Below are 19,295 nucleotides of genomic sequence, written 5' to 3' on the forward strand. Positions count from 1 at the left end.
CTCTCTACTTTTTCTCCAAAACAAAAATTTGTCTCTTGAAAAAGACAAACAAAACTCCCTCCTCTTTACGCGTATTTGTGTCCCCCTCTCATTCTCACTCTCAACCTCCAACTCCTATAAATCCCTCACCTTATTCTATTCACTCTCACACTCATCACATTCCAAAAAAAAATAAAAAATAAAAAATAAAAAATGTCATTTTTATCTATATCTTTATTTCTTTCTATTTTCTTCTTCCTTTTGTTCTTCACACCATCTTCTTCTTTATCTTTGTCGTCTTTTCCTTCTTCGTCTTCTTCTTCTATTGCGTGCAAGTCGACATTATATCCTAAACTATGTCGTACCCTTCTCTCCACAATTCGAAACTCTCCTTCTGATCCGTACGGTTACGGCAAGTTTTCTATCAAACAAAGTCTCAAACAGGCCACAAAACTCAAAAAAGTCTTCAACGACTTTCTAAACCGCCACAATCGCCAATCCAATAATAATTCTTCCTCTCTAAACAATGCTGAGGTCTCTACAATCGTCGACTGCAGAGACCTCAACAAGCTCAACGTGGACTATCTTTCGTCCATATCCGCTGAGCTAAAAAATTCTAATAACAATGATTATTATTATTCCAACGGCGCCGCAGAGCTCGTCGACAAGATCGAGAGCTATCTCAGCGCCGTGGCCACCAATCACGAGACATGCTACGATGGGTTGGTGGCCACGAAAGGTGGGATAGGTAACGCGCTCGCGGCATCGTTGAAGGGTGCCACAGAATTATACAGTGTGTCGCTTGGGTTGGTGAGTGTGGCTCTTGATAGGAACATGAAGAAGAATAATAATAAGACCCGCAAACATGGCCTTCCAACCAAGAACTTTATGGTTAGGGAGCCACTTGAGAAACTCATTAAGGTAATAATCCATTTATATATTTCTATAAACTCTTCATATTTTTGTGAATTCTAGCCTTTATTTTGAACTTTTTTTGTATAAAGATGATATCATATAAATACATATTAAAAAAATTTGCGTGTAATTAATTTTATGTAAAATTAATAATTTAGTGAATTTGTCAAATTATTTAATAAGTATTAACGATTTTTAACTATTAATTTTTTATGATTAATGATTTATTAAGTATTGTGAAATATTATTTTTATATACGAACATTGTTATGTGAAAAATATTTTTATGTACATTTGAAAAAAATAATTATTAAATAAAATAAACCATAATTATTTAACTTGTTGAAAACAAAATACGAAAAAATATATTTTAAAAAAATATATAATAGTCAAATTAGTATCAGCATTATGAAGTTTCATTTTTATTAATTATTTATTTAATATTAACGTAATACATTATTGTAGAGACTAGTTTATTAGTAAATTGATTATGAGTGAAGTTAATAAAATTTTAAAAATTTTATTAATTTTATTTTGTATATATGTTTTTTTGTTGTTGTCTATTTTGTATGTATGTTAATAACTTAATATAAAATAATTTTTCCTAGCATTTCGGTAAATTAAATACTATATTGATTCCAATATTTTTTTCTTAAGATAAAATAATTTGAAAACTTAAGGGAAAGGAAAAACACCATAAATTACTTATAGTACCATGCATTCATTCCACATCAATTGATTCATAATCATGAAATTGATATTATATCCAAAGTTAAGTGTGATCACATACCAAAATTCAAAGTGAGAGAAAATTAAATATTACTGATGCTAAGATAATTGTTTAATTTATAATAATAAGCGCATGATCGGATATATAGAAGTGTTTCGAAAGCGATGTTGAATAATTATTACTTCCTACAAAATGAAAGGGATGTTCAAATTGAAAGATGTTCCTTATATATACAGACAAATGCTTAATTAGTTTGGCATATACATACAATAAGTACTTTATATTAAGAATGGAAAATGCTGAATTCTATCCTGTGTATTATTTGGTGTCTAAATTTTATTTAATTTATTTTTATAATAAATTTTAAATATTTAAAAATTATATTTTTATATTATTTAAATTAGATATTAATTTTTAATTTTTTAATAAATTAAACATCACCTTTTAAATAATAATTACGATGAGAAATTTAAAAGAGATCAAAGGAAAGTGAGACAACTTTAATAATGATGGGTATAACAATGACCAAGACTTGTTGAGATGTTTAAGTGATAAAAAATGTTTAGTAACAAAAAAAATTTAGTTAAAATGAATTAAAATTTGTTTTATTTAATATTTATTAATTATTGTAATAATTAATAAATTTTAAATAAGATAAATTTTATATTAAGAATGGAAAATGCTGAATTTTATTCTCTCTATTATTTGGTATCTAAATTTTGTCTAATTTATTTTTATAATAAATTTAAAATATTTAAAAATTATTTATTTTTATATTATTTAAATCGGATTAAATTCATGATATACATAACTTTTCTTTTGTATTGACATATTTAATAAGCTTAGCAAATGGACACAAAAACACGATGCCCAAGTGTCCTCTTGGTGGGGTCAAAAAGCTTTATCTTAGGATAAGGCAAAGTAAGGGTATGATATGATTATGTTTCACATTTGGAAGAGAACATGATTACATCCAAATCACATATTAAGCATGATTAATTATTGTATATGTTAGTTATTGTGAATTGGCTTAGCTTTCTTTTTCTTTTCTTTTTTTTTTTTGACCATGTCTTACGTACAATTTTGTTTCTTATTTAATAATGAAAATACTATTTATATATTAAAATCAACTAACATATATTTTTATATATATAATTTAACTTATTTTTAATATATATTTTATATTAGTCTTATAGCTAGTATGATTGATTCATCAATAATGTTACTTTGGATTGGTGGGTACATAACCTTATAATCAATCAACTACTTGTCTACTTGCTATAGCATTATTAATTAATTTATTATTATAAATCAGTATTTTAATTAGAGGTTCAACGTAACCCATTTCTCTATCCCAATGATCTGATAAGATTAGACAAACAGTAAGACTTTATATCATTATTATTAATAGAAATAAGATAAAATAAAAATAAAATATAATACTAGAGATGAAATTAAGATTTAACTTAAATATTAATAATTAAAATAATATTTTGTTCTTAATAAAAAATGATTAAGTATTTTACTATGAACTGATTCAAAAACCTATGCATACATCTGATTAACTTTATATTGTTATATTTATAAACTTTTATATTAAAAATCATACGTCAAAATATTTGTTTAAAAAATTTTCAAAAAGCCAACTATAATATAAGTCAATTAAGCTAATTTCTTTTATTTTTTATTTTAAAATTTTAAAAATTAGGATAGCACAAAAAAAAATATAACAAACCTGTTTTTTAACTTGGAATTGGCTTCCCTCCTAATTTGTTTCCTAGTTGAACCATTTTTTCTTAATATAAAATTTTTTAGAAATGTGAAAATATTTTGCGACCAACAACATGCTTCATGGTTGATTGACTTTGGTTTTGTATCAACATTGTGAGCTTTGTTTTCTATTTTGGTTATGCACAAGGTTTGAACTTTGAATGAAAGGACATAGTTCAAATCTATCATTAATCACGTGGGGTGTTGCTTTTCTTTGCTTAAGCTATTGGCAACAAACCAAACCAATCACGTGCCATATTCCTTATATATATATGAGGCATGCCATTATTAGCATGTGGTAATGTACTTTGGCCTATTTTTTTTTTTTTTTTTTAGTGATCAACCCATCATCAAATGATTGATTCTTATTAATTATTAGTTGGTACGAAGCTTCTTTAATTATTAATGAGCTAAAACCTTTTCACACTTTGCTAAACTTGTTGCATTATTTTTCTAATCATCATCAAATGTAAGATTGGTTTCTATTATGTTGCCTAACTTCTGTGTCAAGTTTTATATGGAAAAATTTTTAAGTGTATCTAAATTACTAGTGTTTCAGTAGTTTTAACTATTAATCTCAATTATAAAAAATATGTTAAAATTAACTGTTAAAATTATTAAAATAATATTAATTCAAGTATATTTGAAAATTTTTCATTTATATATTCTTATTATAATGTGGCATTTCTAATATCAATGTGTTATTTTTTTTAAATTTATTATTAAAATCTATTTTTTTAATTAATTACCGCGCGACATGTTACTCTGTCTATATTAATATAAAAAATCATAATTAAAAATAAAATATTAAATCAATCGTCTCTAGGGAATGGATCTTCTCAATTTTTTTAACAATTGAGAGAGTAAAATGTGATTTTTCACCATTAATTTTGTAAGTGGGACAAAAAATAAATATAAGAAAAAGAGCAATGAAAGATTAGAGATCATTCCTCAATTTTTTTTAACAATTGAGAGGGTTTGTCCCGATGATAAAAAGGTGAAATATGTGAGTAGTTAATTATAAAAAAAAATGACATTTTAAAAAAATGTTTGGAAAAAAATGATATATTGCTAATTAAAAAATCAGAATGACAAAAACTGATTAATTATTAATATATTGCAGCTTCTTCGAACAAAGTATAGTTGCAAGAAGAATTCAAATTGTAGCAGAAGCGAAAGGATTCTAAAAGAAAGCAAAAGCCAAGGGATTCTATTGAAAGATTTTGTGATAGTGAGCCATTATGAAGGGAGTGATAACTACAGTTCAATTGGAGAAGCCATTGCTGCTGCACCAAATAACACAAGGCCAGAAGATGGGTATTTTGTTGTGTATGTTAGAGAAGGGTATTATGAAGAATATGTTGTTGTTCCAAAAGAAAAGAAGAACATTTTGCTCATTGGAGATGGTATCAACAACACTATTATCACTGGCAATCATAGTTTCATTGATGGTTGGAGTACTTTCAATTCTTCTACCTTTGGTAACCACTTTTTTCTTCCTTCTCTTAATTTAACCATAAACCATTGCTTCAATAATCTGTTTTATCATATAGAAAGACATAAATTTGTTTGTAGAACTACACATGTAAAAATTGGCAAAACTTTCTCTTACACAAGTTTTAGGTCCACATAAAATATGTTCAATTTTTCTTTAACTGAAAAAAAGGCATTTTTGAATTTAACAATTCTATATGATGTTTTGTATTAGGAGACTACTTTAATAAAGACATTAAAAATGTTTTTTTTAAGACATTTACATGTGTCGTGTTATTATTAGACATTTTTATTAAATTGGTTAATAATTTATTTTTTGATAAACCAAAACAAAATTAATTTATTATAGTAACAATGAGTTAAATCTCAATTTGACTCCTGAAATTTGATCCGATGCTCAGAATGAGCCTCATAATTTCGTTGGCCTCAATTAGAACCCTTAAATTTGCAATCGATTGCAAATTTAAGGGTTCTAATTGGGCCGTCGAAATTGTGGAGGTCATTCTGAGTATCGGACTAAATTTCAGGGGTCAAATTGAGATTTAACTCTAGTAACAATAATAAACCCAATTTTCTGTATTATAATTATTAAATCCGATTTAATCCGATCAAATTACACAATCTAAATTAAATATCTTTAAATTTTTTGATAAAAAGACAAATATATCCCTAACTTTTTTGTTTTGCAGACATTTAAATTCCTAAAAATTTAAAAATATAATTAAATTTCTAAAAAAAATTAGATTTATTATTGTTATAAAAAATTAATTTTATTCTAATTTGTTAAGCCGATTCATTAATACGTTCAATAATAATGCGACATGTAAGCGTACAAAGAGACGTTTTACGCGTCATTAGGAGAACATTCCTTTTGCATTAAAGTGAATTATATAGTAAAGATATAAGTTTACATATCTTTCTTTTTGTGGGATGAAAGAGAAATTAAAAAAATAGGACCTACACTTTGAATAACAATAAAATAATAAAAAATAACTATAAAAAAATTTTATTTTCTCAATATATCACTTCAATTTATATAGTAGAGTGCCAAATTTATTTTTTCTCTATATCACTTTAATCTGTATAGTAGAGTACCCTTCTATTAATACATTGAAATGAATTAATGCAGCTGTTAGCGGAGAAAGATTTATTGCGGTGGACATTACTTTCAGAAACACCGCCGGACCGGAAAAACACCAAGCCGTGGCTGTGCGAAACAACGCCGACCTCTCCACATTCTACCGTTGCAGCTTCGAAGGCTACCAAGACACGCTCTACGTCCACTCTCTCCGACAATTCTACCGAGAATGCCACATTTACGGCACCGTTGACTTTATCTTCGGCAACGCCGCCGTAGTCTTCCAAAGCTGCAACATCTACGCCAGAAATCCGATGGCCAATCAAAAGAATGCTGTGACTGCTCAGGGAAGAAACGATCCTAACATGAACACCGGAATCTCGATCCATAACTGCAGCATTAGTGCTGCACCGGACTTGAATACTTCGTCCACCATGACCTACTTAGGTAGGCCATGGAAGGAGTATTCGAGAACGGTGTATTTGCAGTCTTATATTGGTGATCTCATAGAACCTTCTGGATGGTTGGAATGGAATGGAACAATTGGGTTGGATACTCTCTTTTATGGAGAATTCAATAATTATGGACCTGGTTCTAACACTAGTAATAGAGTTCATTGGCCTGGTTATGTGCTTTTGAATGCTACACAAGCTTCTAATTTTACTGTTCTTAATTTCACTTTGGGGAATACATGGCTTCCAGATACAGATATACCCTATACTGAAGGCTTGTTGAATTAGGTAAAAATTTATATACAATTATCTTCATGTGAAGTTGTTAGTTGAAAATTGTTAGATAATCTGATATGTTAGTTAGACTAAATTGTTACTATCAACTTCACTGCGAATATTCACGGTTGAATTATTAGAAGAAAGAAAAAAGAAGTTAATAATAGGAAAAATAGAGAATTGTATTGTTTATTTGTTGGATAATAAATTTATGTATGTAATGCTTGGATTCTGGATGGAAGAAAATTGGTAATGAAAGGAAGGAAAATATATAATTTCTATAGATGGTTATTTTTTATGATTAATGTGACAGATTAATTTTTTGCACATTGGATTGATATGTCCTCTTTCTTTTAGTGTTGAGGGAATTTGTTAATTTTTTTTTTTGGTGACTAAGAGAATTTGTTATTTGTGTTAAAATAAAAATAGTCACAATTGATTTTTAATTTTGATATTCACTCAATTATGCAAAGGAATAAGTGTTTGAATTAGTTACTTTCTTTCAAAGTCTGTGTTCAAATATTTTATAATTCAAAATCATAATTTATTCCAAAAAAAAATATAATAAAAACATGATTATGAGAAAGGAATTAATGAAGTTTTGCATCTGATCATAATTAAGAATGTTGGTTGTCACAGATCAGACTGAAAAGGAGCAGAAGATGCAGGAATCCATCTTTGGCCACCAAGAAAAGTCTTGACTGTAAACTTGCTAGCTTGTTTAGAAGAAATAGCTCTCAAGCCCTTCCACTTGACTCTATTTGCTGTAGAAGCCCCTGGTCCATAGTTCTGAAATTCAGCATAATAGATGGTGTCTGGTGCTGAGTTTCCTACCCAAGGTAACCATCCATTTGGGTTAATTAAAGCTTCCATTTTGGATCTAATGAACACTGTGGTTGAGTAATCCTTCCATGGCCTTCCCAAGTATGTTTGGACAGAACTCAAGTTCCCAAAGCCTGAAATCTTGCAATTTTGTATTGAGATACCTGCCATGTTCATACATTTCAATTGTTTAATTTATCACTATCATTAACTAGCATACTCTATGTTGATTAATTTGGATTTTTAATTTAATATTTTTTTATGAATTATATATAATAAAAGATAATTTAGAAAAAAATTGTACGTCAAATCTTTCGTGTTTTCGTTATAATAATGTTAGGAAGACAAAAAAAAAAAGCTCAAACTTATTATATTTAGTATTCATTAATATTTGGTAACCAAAAAAATTTAGTCAAAATCAGTCAAAATTTGTTTTATTTAACATTTATTAATTGTTGTAGTAATTAATAAATGTTAAATAATGCAAGTTTTGGTTTTTTTTTCTAGCATTATTGCAATTAATGAGTGCTAAATAAAACATATTTTGGTTTTTTTTTTGTTATTGAATATTTTTATTATATATAATAACGAAAATATTTTGTAATCAAAGAAAATTAGTCAAAAATAGCCATAATTTACCTTATTTAGCATTTATTAATTGTTGCAATAATTAGGTAAATTCGGACATTTTTTGTCTTCCTAGCATTATCGATATAATAATAACAAAAATATTTAATAATAAAAAGATGGTGAAAACTCAGGTGCAGTCGACTTCATGTGACGTTGATAGGTGAGAGTCGTTAGATGATTTGACTGATTTGACTAAATTTTCATCTAACGGCTCTCAGCTATCAACTTCACGTGAAGTCAACTGTACCTGAGTTTTCACCTAAAAAGAAATCAATAAAAAACAGTCGCCAAGATATATAAATATGGATATATAAGTTCATTTTTATTGAGTTGTGATTAATAAATCAATAGAATCTAATTATATATGTCTATTATGAGTTTAAAGACAAGGACTATATGGGGAAAAAAAGTAACAGATTTTTTGAAGTGTTTTGCAATCTCTTTACCATTAAATATTAAAAATAAGTGTAATTACTTTTCTATCCCCATCAGTTTTTTAACAACTAACACAGAGTATAGTTATTGTTTTTATTCAATTAAAAAAAATAAAAAATAGAATATACCTGTGTTCATGTTGGGATCAGTTTTGCCTTGTGCTGTGATGGTGTTCTGCTGGCCAGGAATTGGTAACTTTGGGAAAATGTTACAATTTTGAATGACAACAGCAGAGTTGCCAAAGATGAAATCAACAGTACCAAAAATGTTGCATTCTCTGTAAAATTGGCGATTGGAATGAGCATAGAGTGTGTCTTGAAATGCATCAATTTGGCATCTGTAGTAAACAGCTTCATCCCCAGTTGTCATTAGTGCCACTGCTTGATGCTTCTGTGGACCAGCTGTGTTTCTAAATCCCATGTCTCTTGCTATGAAATTCTTCCCAAACACAGCTTTTATAAACAAAATGAATAGTATCAATCTTTTATTCAACAGAGGTAAGGTAACTATTCAAAGTTTGAGTATGTTAAATATATGTATTATGTATTTAATATTTTTAATGTTCAATTATATTATATGAATGCTAAAAATTAGCTACTATATATCCATGAAGTATGACACTTTGCTAAGTTGCTGTGTTCATATGTATAGAACACATTTTAAATACGATACTCATTGATATTTGTCTGATATGTTGTTTGCTGTGTTTAACCGTGTTATAATAAAAAAAAATTCGAATACACTTGAACACACCTAAATACTATTACGTGTTCTTGAAATGAGTTTAAAAATAATATATATTATTATTTATTAAAATAAAAATATTTTAAATACTTTTAATAATTAAAAAATATTAAAATAATTAAAAATTTATTTTGTATTTTAATATTAATAAAATATTAAAGTATCATTATAATTTATCTAAAAAATACTTTATATTTTATATATATGTCGTATCTACGTATCTTATAGGATTTTAAAATTCGTATATCCACGTGTCTCGTGTTATATTGTGTCCCATGTTGGTACATCATAAAAATATATATTTGGTGTTTATAAAAAAATTTGATTATATTGCTGTAAAATAGTTTGATTATATTGTCATCATACCCATTTGAATAAAATATTCAAATATCAAATTATTGTTATTTTTTTAAGATATCATCCAAACAAGCCTTACAAATAATTATGATTTTTATGCAAACTAAATTTCTTTATATAGTAATTTAAAAAGAAAAAAAATATATACTAGCTAGTAATGTCTTATTAGATATTTTGTGCACATCAATTGTTAACTACCTAATGGAAAAATAAAAAAAAATAGAAATTAGGACACCAAATTGAATGTGTTGAATTATCTTTTATTATTTCATAAAAACTTACACCAATTATTTTCATGTGAACTTGATATTCGAGAATTTGGTTAGATAATTTGATAAATTTGACTAAATCATTATCTAACGGTTCTCAACTATCAATTTCATACGAAAAAAAACTGTATGTGAGTCATCTTATTATTTGGTGAAAATTCACATAGTTGTTTTTATATAAAATTAATATTTGAGAAATTTAACAAATTTGACTAAATCATCATTTAATGTTCTCAATTATCAATTTTATACAAGACAACTATATATATATATATATATAGTAGATAATGAAAAGAAATTAAAATAGAAAAAAAAAGAATTAGATTATTGTTACCAAAAGTAGCAGATGAAAAGGTTGGTGTGCCATCAACAAAGTTAAGGCTACCAGAAACAATAGTTGCATTCATGCCATCACCAATCATCATCACATTCCATTTGTTCTTCTCAACTCTCACATTCTCATAGTAAACTCCTCTCTTCACATAAATCACTGTCCTCTTACTACTCTTCTCTGGAACATGTTTCAATGCCTCCGATATTGTCTTGTATTTCCCACTCCCATCTTTGGCCACAACAATATTACTCTCTTCTTTGCTTCCAAGTAACTTCCTGTCCTTGGAACTAAGCCACTCTGGAAATGATGAACTTAGCAAGCGCCGCCGCCGGCTCACGGTCATTGCGGCCGCCTTCTTCATCCATGTGATGATGGCCAGGCTGTTACTGGTGAACTCTGTTGAGTTTTTAAGGTAGTTTGTTGCATTCAATTTTAGTGATTCTTTTTCTTCATCAAACCCTTCAATGCAAGTTTGTTGGTATGTACCTGTTTATATATCAAGTAGTTTTATAGATATTAATATTTATTTAAACAGACGAATAATATTTAATTAACTCATTTAAGTTGATTGATTAATTTATTAATATAATTTACTATATCTAATATATAATATATTATTATATTAGATACGAAAGAAATTTGATCAATAAATATTTTTATTTGTAATATTTGAATTTAAATAGTCTTTATTTAAAATAATGATATTTGACATCTAACTAGAAATGATTATATTAGCCAGTTAATTTTAGTGATTAATTTTAGTATATAAATAGTATTTTTAAATTAGAAAATATAGTGTCTATTAATCTAATTAAAAAATACAATCAAATTGGATTTGGTGACCAATTTTTTTATTTACTTTTCACTTTAACCTTTAACTCTCCACTAATTTTGCAACTTTAACAATCTATTTTTTGAAGTAATTTTCATTGACATTGAGTAAAAATGGATATTCAACTTTTTTTGGAACATAATTTATCTATCAAAAGTTAATTCTATTTTGTATAGTTCTAAGAATCGAATCAATTAATTTATTAGTTTATTAGTTCAACTAATAGAATCAGCCTTACATAAATAAATATAAAATAGTAAAAAATTTAAAATTAAAATTAAAAAAAATATATTTACTAATATTTTAATATAAAAATATTTAAAATGTTTAATATTTATTTTAGTAATTATATAAATTCTAATAAAATAAATATATAAACTTATGATAAAACAAAAATATTAATAATAAAAATAAAAAATACAATATTATTATTGAAAAATAAAATTAATATTTGATATAACTTAAATTTGACTTAATTAAATTATATATAAATTATAATATAATATGAGTTTTTATATTATTATATGAATAATTATATATAACAAAAAAATTCCTTTTTAAGTTGTACTAGGTATTTAATATATAAAATTATTAACACACTTTGTAGTAAGACAATTAGTTTGGTAGTGGAAGTATGTCTAGCCATACATGAGGTGCAAGGGTCAAAACCTCATGGTAGCATTTTTAACAAAATACCTAAGCTGAGTTAACCGGTTCGGTTTAGCTGTAGTTCGTATCAATTTTAACCGGTTCAAACAAATTATACCGGTTTTTTACTTTAAACGGTCAAGACATTAAATTGAGTTGGATAAAAATCCGATTTTCTAATTTTCCGGTTCAACCAGTTGGTCCGGCTCAATTTTTATAACACTGCTATTTTGACCTTGAAATAAAAATAATGTATGATACATACCTGCAGCACTTAACCATGTTTGAAGATCATCAAAGGTGTCAAAAAGGGAAGAGGAATCCACAGAAGACAAAGAGTTATTAAGATGATCAACTCCAAGATCCAAAAGCTCTTTACAATTGTCTAAAGCCTCCTTTGCCCTACCATCATTATTTAAGCCTTGGAAATGTCCATTATGCCCCCCACTATCAGAAGAGAAAAACCTATTAACAACATTTGAGACTTCTTCTAAGGCCACCTTAATGGACAACCTTAATAGCTCCTCTGGCTTAACCTCCCCTGCTGATGAGTTCACAACAGAGCTCAGACTACTGTAACATGATTCCTTGTACAATGTCACGTCGCAAATCGCCTTCACCGACGTCGCCAGCACTGAACCGCCTTCATTTCGCAATAATTGCTCCAAAATTATTAATAATAAAAAAGGGTGGAAACTCAATCAACTTTACGTGAAGTTGACAGGTGAGAGTCGTTAGATGAAAATTTAGTCAAATCAGTCAAATCATCTAATCGCTCTCAGTTATCAATTTAACGTGAAATCGACTACACCTGAGTTTCCACCATAAAAAAGTTATACGAACAAATCAGAAACACTTAAAAACATTTGTTAAGATAGTTCTCGAAATAATAAATTTTATAAGATTTTTTTAATTGAATAACTGAAAATAGTAGAATTTTTGTGTGACTATCTTTAATTTGTCTAAAAATAGAGATAGAATATAGTGGGACTTATTTTTTCATATTTGAATTCTATAAATAAAATTTAGTACCCAAAAATAATATAAGAGGAGAAGAGATTATTATAAGTACCATCTTGTTGTGAGTTATGATCACGAGAATTATTGAGAATTCCAAAAACAGCAGCAAGGACAACAGCAACGAGGATTATTGAGGAGAGGCTTATGATTATGATTCTCTTTCGGGTTTTTATTTGGGTTTGGTGTAGCATTTGGTCATGTTCATCAACTTTGCCGTATGATTTGAATGAAGACATGATTAACTTTAATTTGATGAGTATTAAGTTTTGTGAATGAATATTATTTATACATATATGAGAGGAAGAGTTTGGTATGACATGTTTATTCGTGCGAGTCACTTTTGTTAAATTCATATTTGCATGTTGGGTTAAGTGCTTGTCATGTTTGGTTGACCAATTTCATTTTTCTTAATTAAATGACATTGGACGTGTTAGTGTTTATTTTTGAAGAAATGATATTTCTGCAATTAAATTAGTGCCTGAGCTTGACTTTTTTGTTAATTTAGTGTGCAACCATCTACTTTAAGCTGGTATTTTGAATTCATAGTGTAAATAACTCTTCATTTATAATCATCTAATTAAGTGTATATCAAGTTTACAACTTAGCAATAATAATATACATAATTCTCTAGTGGCAGGAAGAAGAACAATAATAATCACACAACACTTGAATAAAAAAATATAAATTTAATTTTGTAAAAATTCACATACAGTTTGTTTTCAAGTAAAATTAATAGTTAAAAATTATTAGATGATTTCATATATTTGACTAAATTAACATTTAATGATTTTTAATTATCAATTTCATATGAACACAACTACATATGAGTTATCACTATTATTAATATCGATCAAACTATCACTTTGTTATTTTAAATATATTTTTCATGGATCTTTATTAAAAAAAAAAGTCATAAATGATTACTTAGATGTTTGTTTGGTTTGAGAAACCTTGGTAACTTGGTAAGGGTGTGCAAAAGCTAGAGATGAAATTTAACCTATATTTGACTAAATATAAAATTTTTGATAACGTTAATAATCGAGAATACTTAGATGATAACCTAGTCAAATATATTAAATAATTTAATATGTCTTAACTATTAACTTCACATGAAAATAATTGTATTCCACTTGTCATCTAATTTTTTTTATTTATTTAAAAAAAAACCTAGAAATCTACTCTCTTCAAAGGTTATTAAGATATTAGATAATGTCAAATGAATTGTAGTTATATATATCTAACAATATTTTTGTTTCTTTATGTTTATGATCTAATATACATTAAAAAGAATACTGTATTTCATTATAACAATTGAGTCTCTAATCAATCGGTTGGAGTAGTAAATCTCATACTCTAAAATCGTAGCTAAGAAATGATTTTGCAGTACATATATACCCCATGGAAAATTAGAAATATTGTTAATTAACTCAATTTGGTACCTAAAATTAACCTATGTCATTTCCAATTTTTTTTTTGTCAAAATAATAGCATAAGTCAAAATTCTTATAACAAAAAACACATAATAAATAAGTAAACAATAATTTAGAAATAATTTTACTTATTAAAGTGGTCGTAGGTACTATCCCTTTCTCTCTCGCATTTTCATTTTCATTTTCATTTTCAACTCCGATTCTTCGAATTACTTTAATTGTTAAAAAGAAGAATCGGATATTCCTGCAGCAAGAATAAAATGTGAAAGATTCTAGTGTTTGAATCATCTAACTTTTTTCACCTTTGATGTATAATTTGGCCACGGAATTTAAGATTCTGATGAAGTGATGTGATGTGTAACACAATAAAAGTGTTCGTGCTATAGCCTATAGGTATAATACTTTCTACATACATTCATACATACATACGTATATATATGTTTTATGTAGAAAAATACTCAAAAATTATTAAAATTTATTATTTTTTATAATAATTTTTAATTATTAATTCAATTTTTTAATTTAATAATATATTTTTAGTTCATATTTTTAAATATTGATAACTAAAAATAAATAATAAATTTTGATAATTTCTTAATATATATTTTTTTAAATTTTGTAATTTTACAAGAAATTTAGCTTCTAAATTGATCCAATGCAATTGTATTTTTTTATTTTTTTATAACAGAAAATTAATAAATTCTACAAAATATTTGATTCAGTGATTAAAAACTGCGATTGTTTATATTGTTGTGTGTACAAGCTTGCACCATTTCACATATGAATTAACACTCTATTCTTTGCATGCACCTAAGAGTTAATAATATGTTGACTTTCTTCAAATAGAATAAATAAAATAATTAAAATTGATCAAACTGTGATTTTCAATTATAAGAATCACCCAACACGGTTTATTATACTCGTCACTGAAAATTAAATATATATTGTTTCAGAATTTAATAAAATTATCAAGTATTAGAAATTTAGACATTTTAGAGTAACTTATTTCACTTCAAAGATTTTTGTTTTAGGCTTGAAGGCTAGTCTAACTGCATAACTTGATATTGTCATGTTTATTTTTTTAAGTTTTTGAAGATAAGATAACAGTAGAGAAAATAAAGAGACAGATAATAGAGAGTGTGCTAAATTATCTGATCCAATAGTAATATGTTAGTTTATTTTGCAGTTAAAAATTCATGAGTTTTTGCCTGTAATATAGAATTTTAGAGAAGAACAATAAGATTCTTAAAATAAAAAAATAGATAAAAAAAATCTCCAGGTTAATAAAATAAATCAAACTAAAATATTAGATTTAAAAAAAATTCGCTATATAATTAGCGGCGGTTTAAAACTGCCACAGATAAAAACCATGTAAAACGCAACAATCAAATTGCGGCGGTTTAAGAACATCGCAAATAAAATCTTAAATGTCTCTGATGAAACTACTTGAACTTGAGAATGGAGGTTGAATCAAGTTGGCTCAAAATTAACTTTTCAAGCTCTGTTTTTGCGGAAGCTAAATATGCAGGAGATTTTTTTCGTTTTGTCTCATACTAAGAAATAAAACAGAGAAGGAAAGAAGAGATAGAGGCTAACATGTATCTTGGTTCGGTTTCTAAGTGCCATGAAATCTATATCCAGTCTCCACCACAATCATGGTAAAATTTTCACTATAATCAAACAGATTACAAACACCAATATTAATGAATTACAACCCAATTCATCTAATATTTTCTACTAAGCTTTTTACCCCAAAGCTTAGCAACCCAAGTGCTGTCCCAACTTGAAAGGAGAACCTAGCCAGATTCAGAAACACCTAGTGCTATCCCAACTTGGCAAGAAAAATCCGAAGATTCAATTTACCACCAAGTGCTATCCCAACTTGGCAATGGGAACTAAACCTTAGTTCACAGAAACCAAACTACACAGAAAGAATTCATTTAGTTTTTTCATGCATTTCTCGTCTCTTCTCTCATGACTTTTTCAACTCACATATTTAGCATTTTCTCAATACAAAAGATGACACAAGATAGCCATAACAAAAAATCAGAAATTAAGTACTAGTAGAAGAAAAAGAATTCAGCTCAAGTGTGAATAGATTATGCTCTGAATTTACTCTCTTTTTCTTGTCTTCAAATGTTGGAATGAGATCTCTTTTATATCTTCAGCTTGCTTTCCAATTTGTCTCTTCCATTTTCTTGTCCCAGCTATCCGTTGGAGCTGTCTCAGCTGTCATGCAGTCTTTGCTCCATTCTGCTCCACTATAGTTGCTTGTTGGAGGGTTTGATCCACCAACCTCTATTGTTCTTGGAGCTGCTGCCTTCCTTGGCATGCAAAGCACTTTCATTTTTGAGTCATTTCCACTGTTGTCCATAGTTCTGCGTGTTTGTTTTGCTCTTCCAAATTTTACTTATGATCTTTTGCATTTTGATTTGCTGATGTCCTTTGTGTAGTTGCATTGTCCTTGTGTTTGTTGTTTTGCTAGAGCCACAGCTGTCCTTGTTGTGTTGTTAATTCCCTTTTGTTTCTGCTGTCTTTCATTTTTCATAATGAAGACAAATGCCCATTTATCACTTTGCAAATGTAGAGCCTTCTTTCTTTGCACTTTTTGCTTATCAGTGCTTGTTTAAAGGTTTTGGACTTATACCTTGAGTTTATGCATTTAAAGAATACTTTTAGCAACATGTTGGGCTGAGAATTGAATAACGGGCTGTTGCTTTGAAGCTGTGACATATAAGGTTGTTGAAGCAATGTTAACTTGGGCTGAAACACATGTAAATGGACCTGAATCACTTAGCACACACATTAAATCAACTTGGGTTTTTCACTCGATAAATATTTGTCATCATTTGTTTATAAACCCAAAATCAATCTAACTCAACAGTTTCTTTGTGATATAGCGGCGGTTTATAACTGGCACTAAACTGACCGACACAAATTACTTGATTTGCGGCGGTTATGTCAGCGTTTGCTAGAAACCACCGTAGAATGTCATCTCCACACCCTTATGCGCTGCGGTTGCTATGTCGCTGGCATTATGTTTAGCGGCGGCTTAAAACCATCGCAAATCGACAATTAATCCGTCACTATCCTCTGTTCGTCTTGTAGTGTGGCTAATAAATTATTGCATATACAAAACAACACTTATACTTAAACTGATGAACAAATTTACCACTCGACCAACTCAAATTAGTTTAACTACATTTACATATACAATGCAAGTAATTAAACATAAGTTTTGAATAAAAATAATATATTTACGTATGAGTTTAGAAAAAAAAATATTTTTCCTTTATATTTGTACGAATCAATAAACATAATCCATTAATTTTATAGAAACTAATCCAATCACACGTCAAGTTTACCCTTTGGTTAACATTAGAAGTTAATCAAATTCTTTTTCCAATTTTATCCTGGAGTCTCTTTCAATTTTCTCCATCCACTTGCTATTCATTCTCTAACCCTCCATCATCATTTCTTCCATCCCCACTCTCCAACCATCACACACAACAACAAAACAACAACAAGATTCTATTTATTATGCCTTTTTTTTATTTTTTATTTTAGAAGAAAGGAAATAAGAAAAAATGAAAAATAACTTCGGTGGTCTCACAATACATTTTGTCTCATCATTCATCTTTATCTCTTCTGTTGACTTTATTGCTTATATATATAAGGGAATCCAGATTCTGGGAGAAAAAAAAAACCTAATATAAAGGGAGATTCTATTTAGTTCTTTTTTCTTACGAAAATACAAGAGCCAAATTGGTCTATAAAAAATTATTTGATCGCTAAATTGATTTTTCAAAAAATTAGATTAATTAAAATCGTTCTCAAAAGATTTAAAATTAATTACGTTAGTTCCTCCGTTTATTCTGTCACTAATGATATTAAATTTTATTGACATAGTACGTTAGTTTTGATAAAACTGAGTTATTGACTGATAAAATAGAAGACAATCAGATACAATATTGTTTGAATCACTGAGGAGGCTGTAACTGATGGAGGCAGCAGTTGTTGAAACCGACATGGAAACTGAGACGCGTAGAGGAGAAAGATAGTATGTGACTGTCGGGTTGGATTGTTGGGTTAGGCTCCGATTTTCTAATGGTTTGGGTATGTATGTGGGCCTGAATCCTGACAAAAAAAATTGTGTCACGTCAGCAAAACTTAATGTCATTAGTGACACAATAGGCGAAAGAATTAACGTGATTAATTTTAAATTTTTCGAGAACGATTTTGATTAATTTAATCTTTCGAAAATTAATTTAGAGATTAGATAATTTTTCATGAACCAATCTAACTATTTACTTGAAATATAAAATACTACAAGATTAAGTTTATGTATTTGGTGATTAATAAACACATTTGTCTAAGTTATTAATAATTTTTATTTCTAAATAATATGTGTTATATTAATATAAAAAAATGTTATATTTGACTAAAATAACATATATATATATATATATATAATATTTGACTAAATTATTTAATAATTTATATTAAATAATTTAATTAAATAAAAATATTATATATATATATAAATTTATTATTAAATTAATTTTAATATATATTATTTAATTTATTTTTAATATATATTTTATATTTTTACATGTATATAGGAATTGTATATATATAGGAATAGTTAATTTTTTATATATGGCTAGCATGCATGGTTGCGTATTTATTACCCCTGCCATGGTTATAACCATTCGTTTATAATTGGATCCCATGCATCATGTTGGTGGTAACCAAATAACCAGTGATGAGATTCATCAGAATTTTATGGGATATGCACCTTTTTCTTTCTTGTTTATTCTCTTTTATTGCGGCTAATATAATGTTACATCTACATCAGCAAAAGTCAAATAATATAAATATTAATATATATTATACTAATATTTAGTCAAATAGTATAAATTATTTAATAATTTTTAATTATTATTTTCACAAAATGACATTTTTATTAATCATCGATTTTTTAACACATAAGAAAGTCACATATAGTTGAACTCAAAATACTTGTAGTTCTCAATATAAATAAGAAAATTTGTTGTAGTTATGTATTTTCGTAAAGACAC

The 19,295-nt window shown here is 27.5% G+C and overlaps 2 protein-coding genes across 3 annotated transcripts; one reads left to right on the forward strand and one right to left on the reverse strand.

Annotated features, from left to right (window-relative positions):
• The first annotated feature begins 37 nt into the window (after positions 1-37).
• Positions 38-7,732, forward strand: LOC112716915 (probable pectinesterase/pectinesterase inhibitor 47). Of its 2 annotated transcripts, XM_025768965.3 has the most exons (4): positions 134-900; positions 4,517-4,874; positions 6,017-6,705; positions 7,333-7,732. In XM_025768965.3, the coding sequence occupies exons 1-3, from the start codon at positions 193-195 to the stop codon at positions 6,703-6,705; spliced, it is 1,755 nt and encodes a 584-aa protein (XP_025624750.1). In that variant the 5' UTR covers positions 134-192; the 3' UTR covers positions 7,333-7,732. The 2 variants fall into 2 exon arrangements, with proteins under 2 accessions (XP_025624749.1, XP_025624750.1); XM_025768964.2 differs by lacking the exon at positions 7,333-7,732 and having other exon boundaries at positions 38-900; positions 6,017-6,976.
• LOC112716916 (putative pectinesterase/pectinesterase inhibitor 24) lies at positions 7,327-13,105 on the reverse strand. Its single transcript, XM_072204339.1, has 5 exons — positions 12,837-13,105; positions 12,030-12,407; positions 10,285-10,770; positions 8,709-9,032; positions 7,327-7,679 (listed from the first exon to the last, which is right to left on the reverse strand). Exons 1-5 carry the CDS (start codon positions 13,018-13,020, stop codon positions 7,327-7,329), a joined length of 1,725 nt encoding a protein of 574 aa, XP_072060440.1. The 5' UTR covers positions 13,021-13,105.
• Positions 13,106-19,295: the final 6,190 nt, after the last annotated feature.

The sequence above is a fragment of the Arachis hypogaea genome, chromosome 10 (genome assembly GCF_003086295.3).
Source record: "Arachis hypogaea cultivar Tifrunner chromosome 10, arahy.Tifrunner.gnm2.J5K5, whole genome shotgun sequence".
Taxonomy (NCBI): domain Eukaryota; kingdom Viridiplantae; phylum Streptophyta; class Magnoliopsida; order Fabales; family Fabaceae; genus Arachis; species Arachis hypogaea.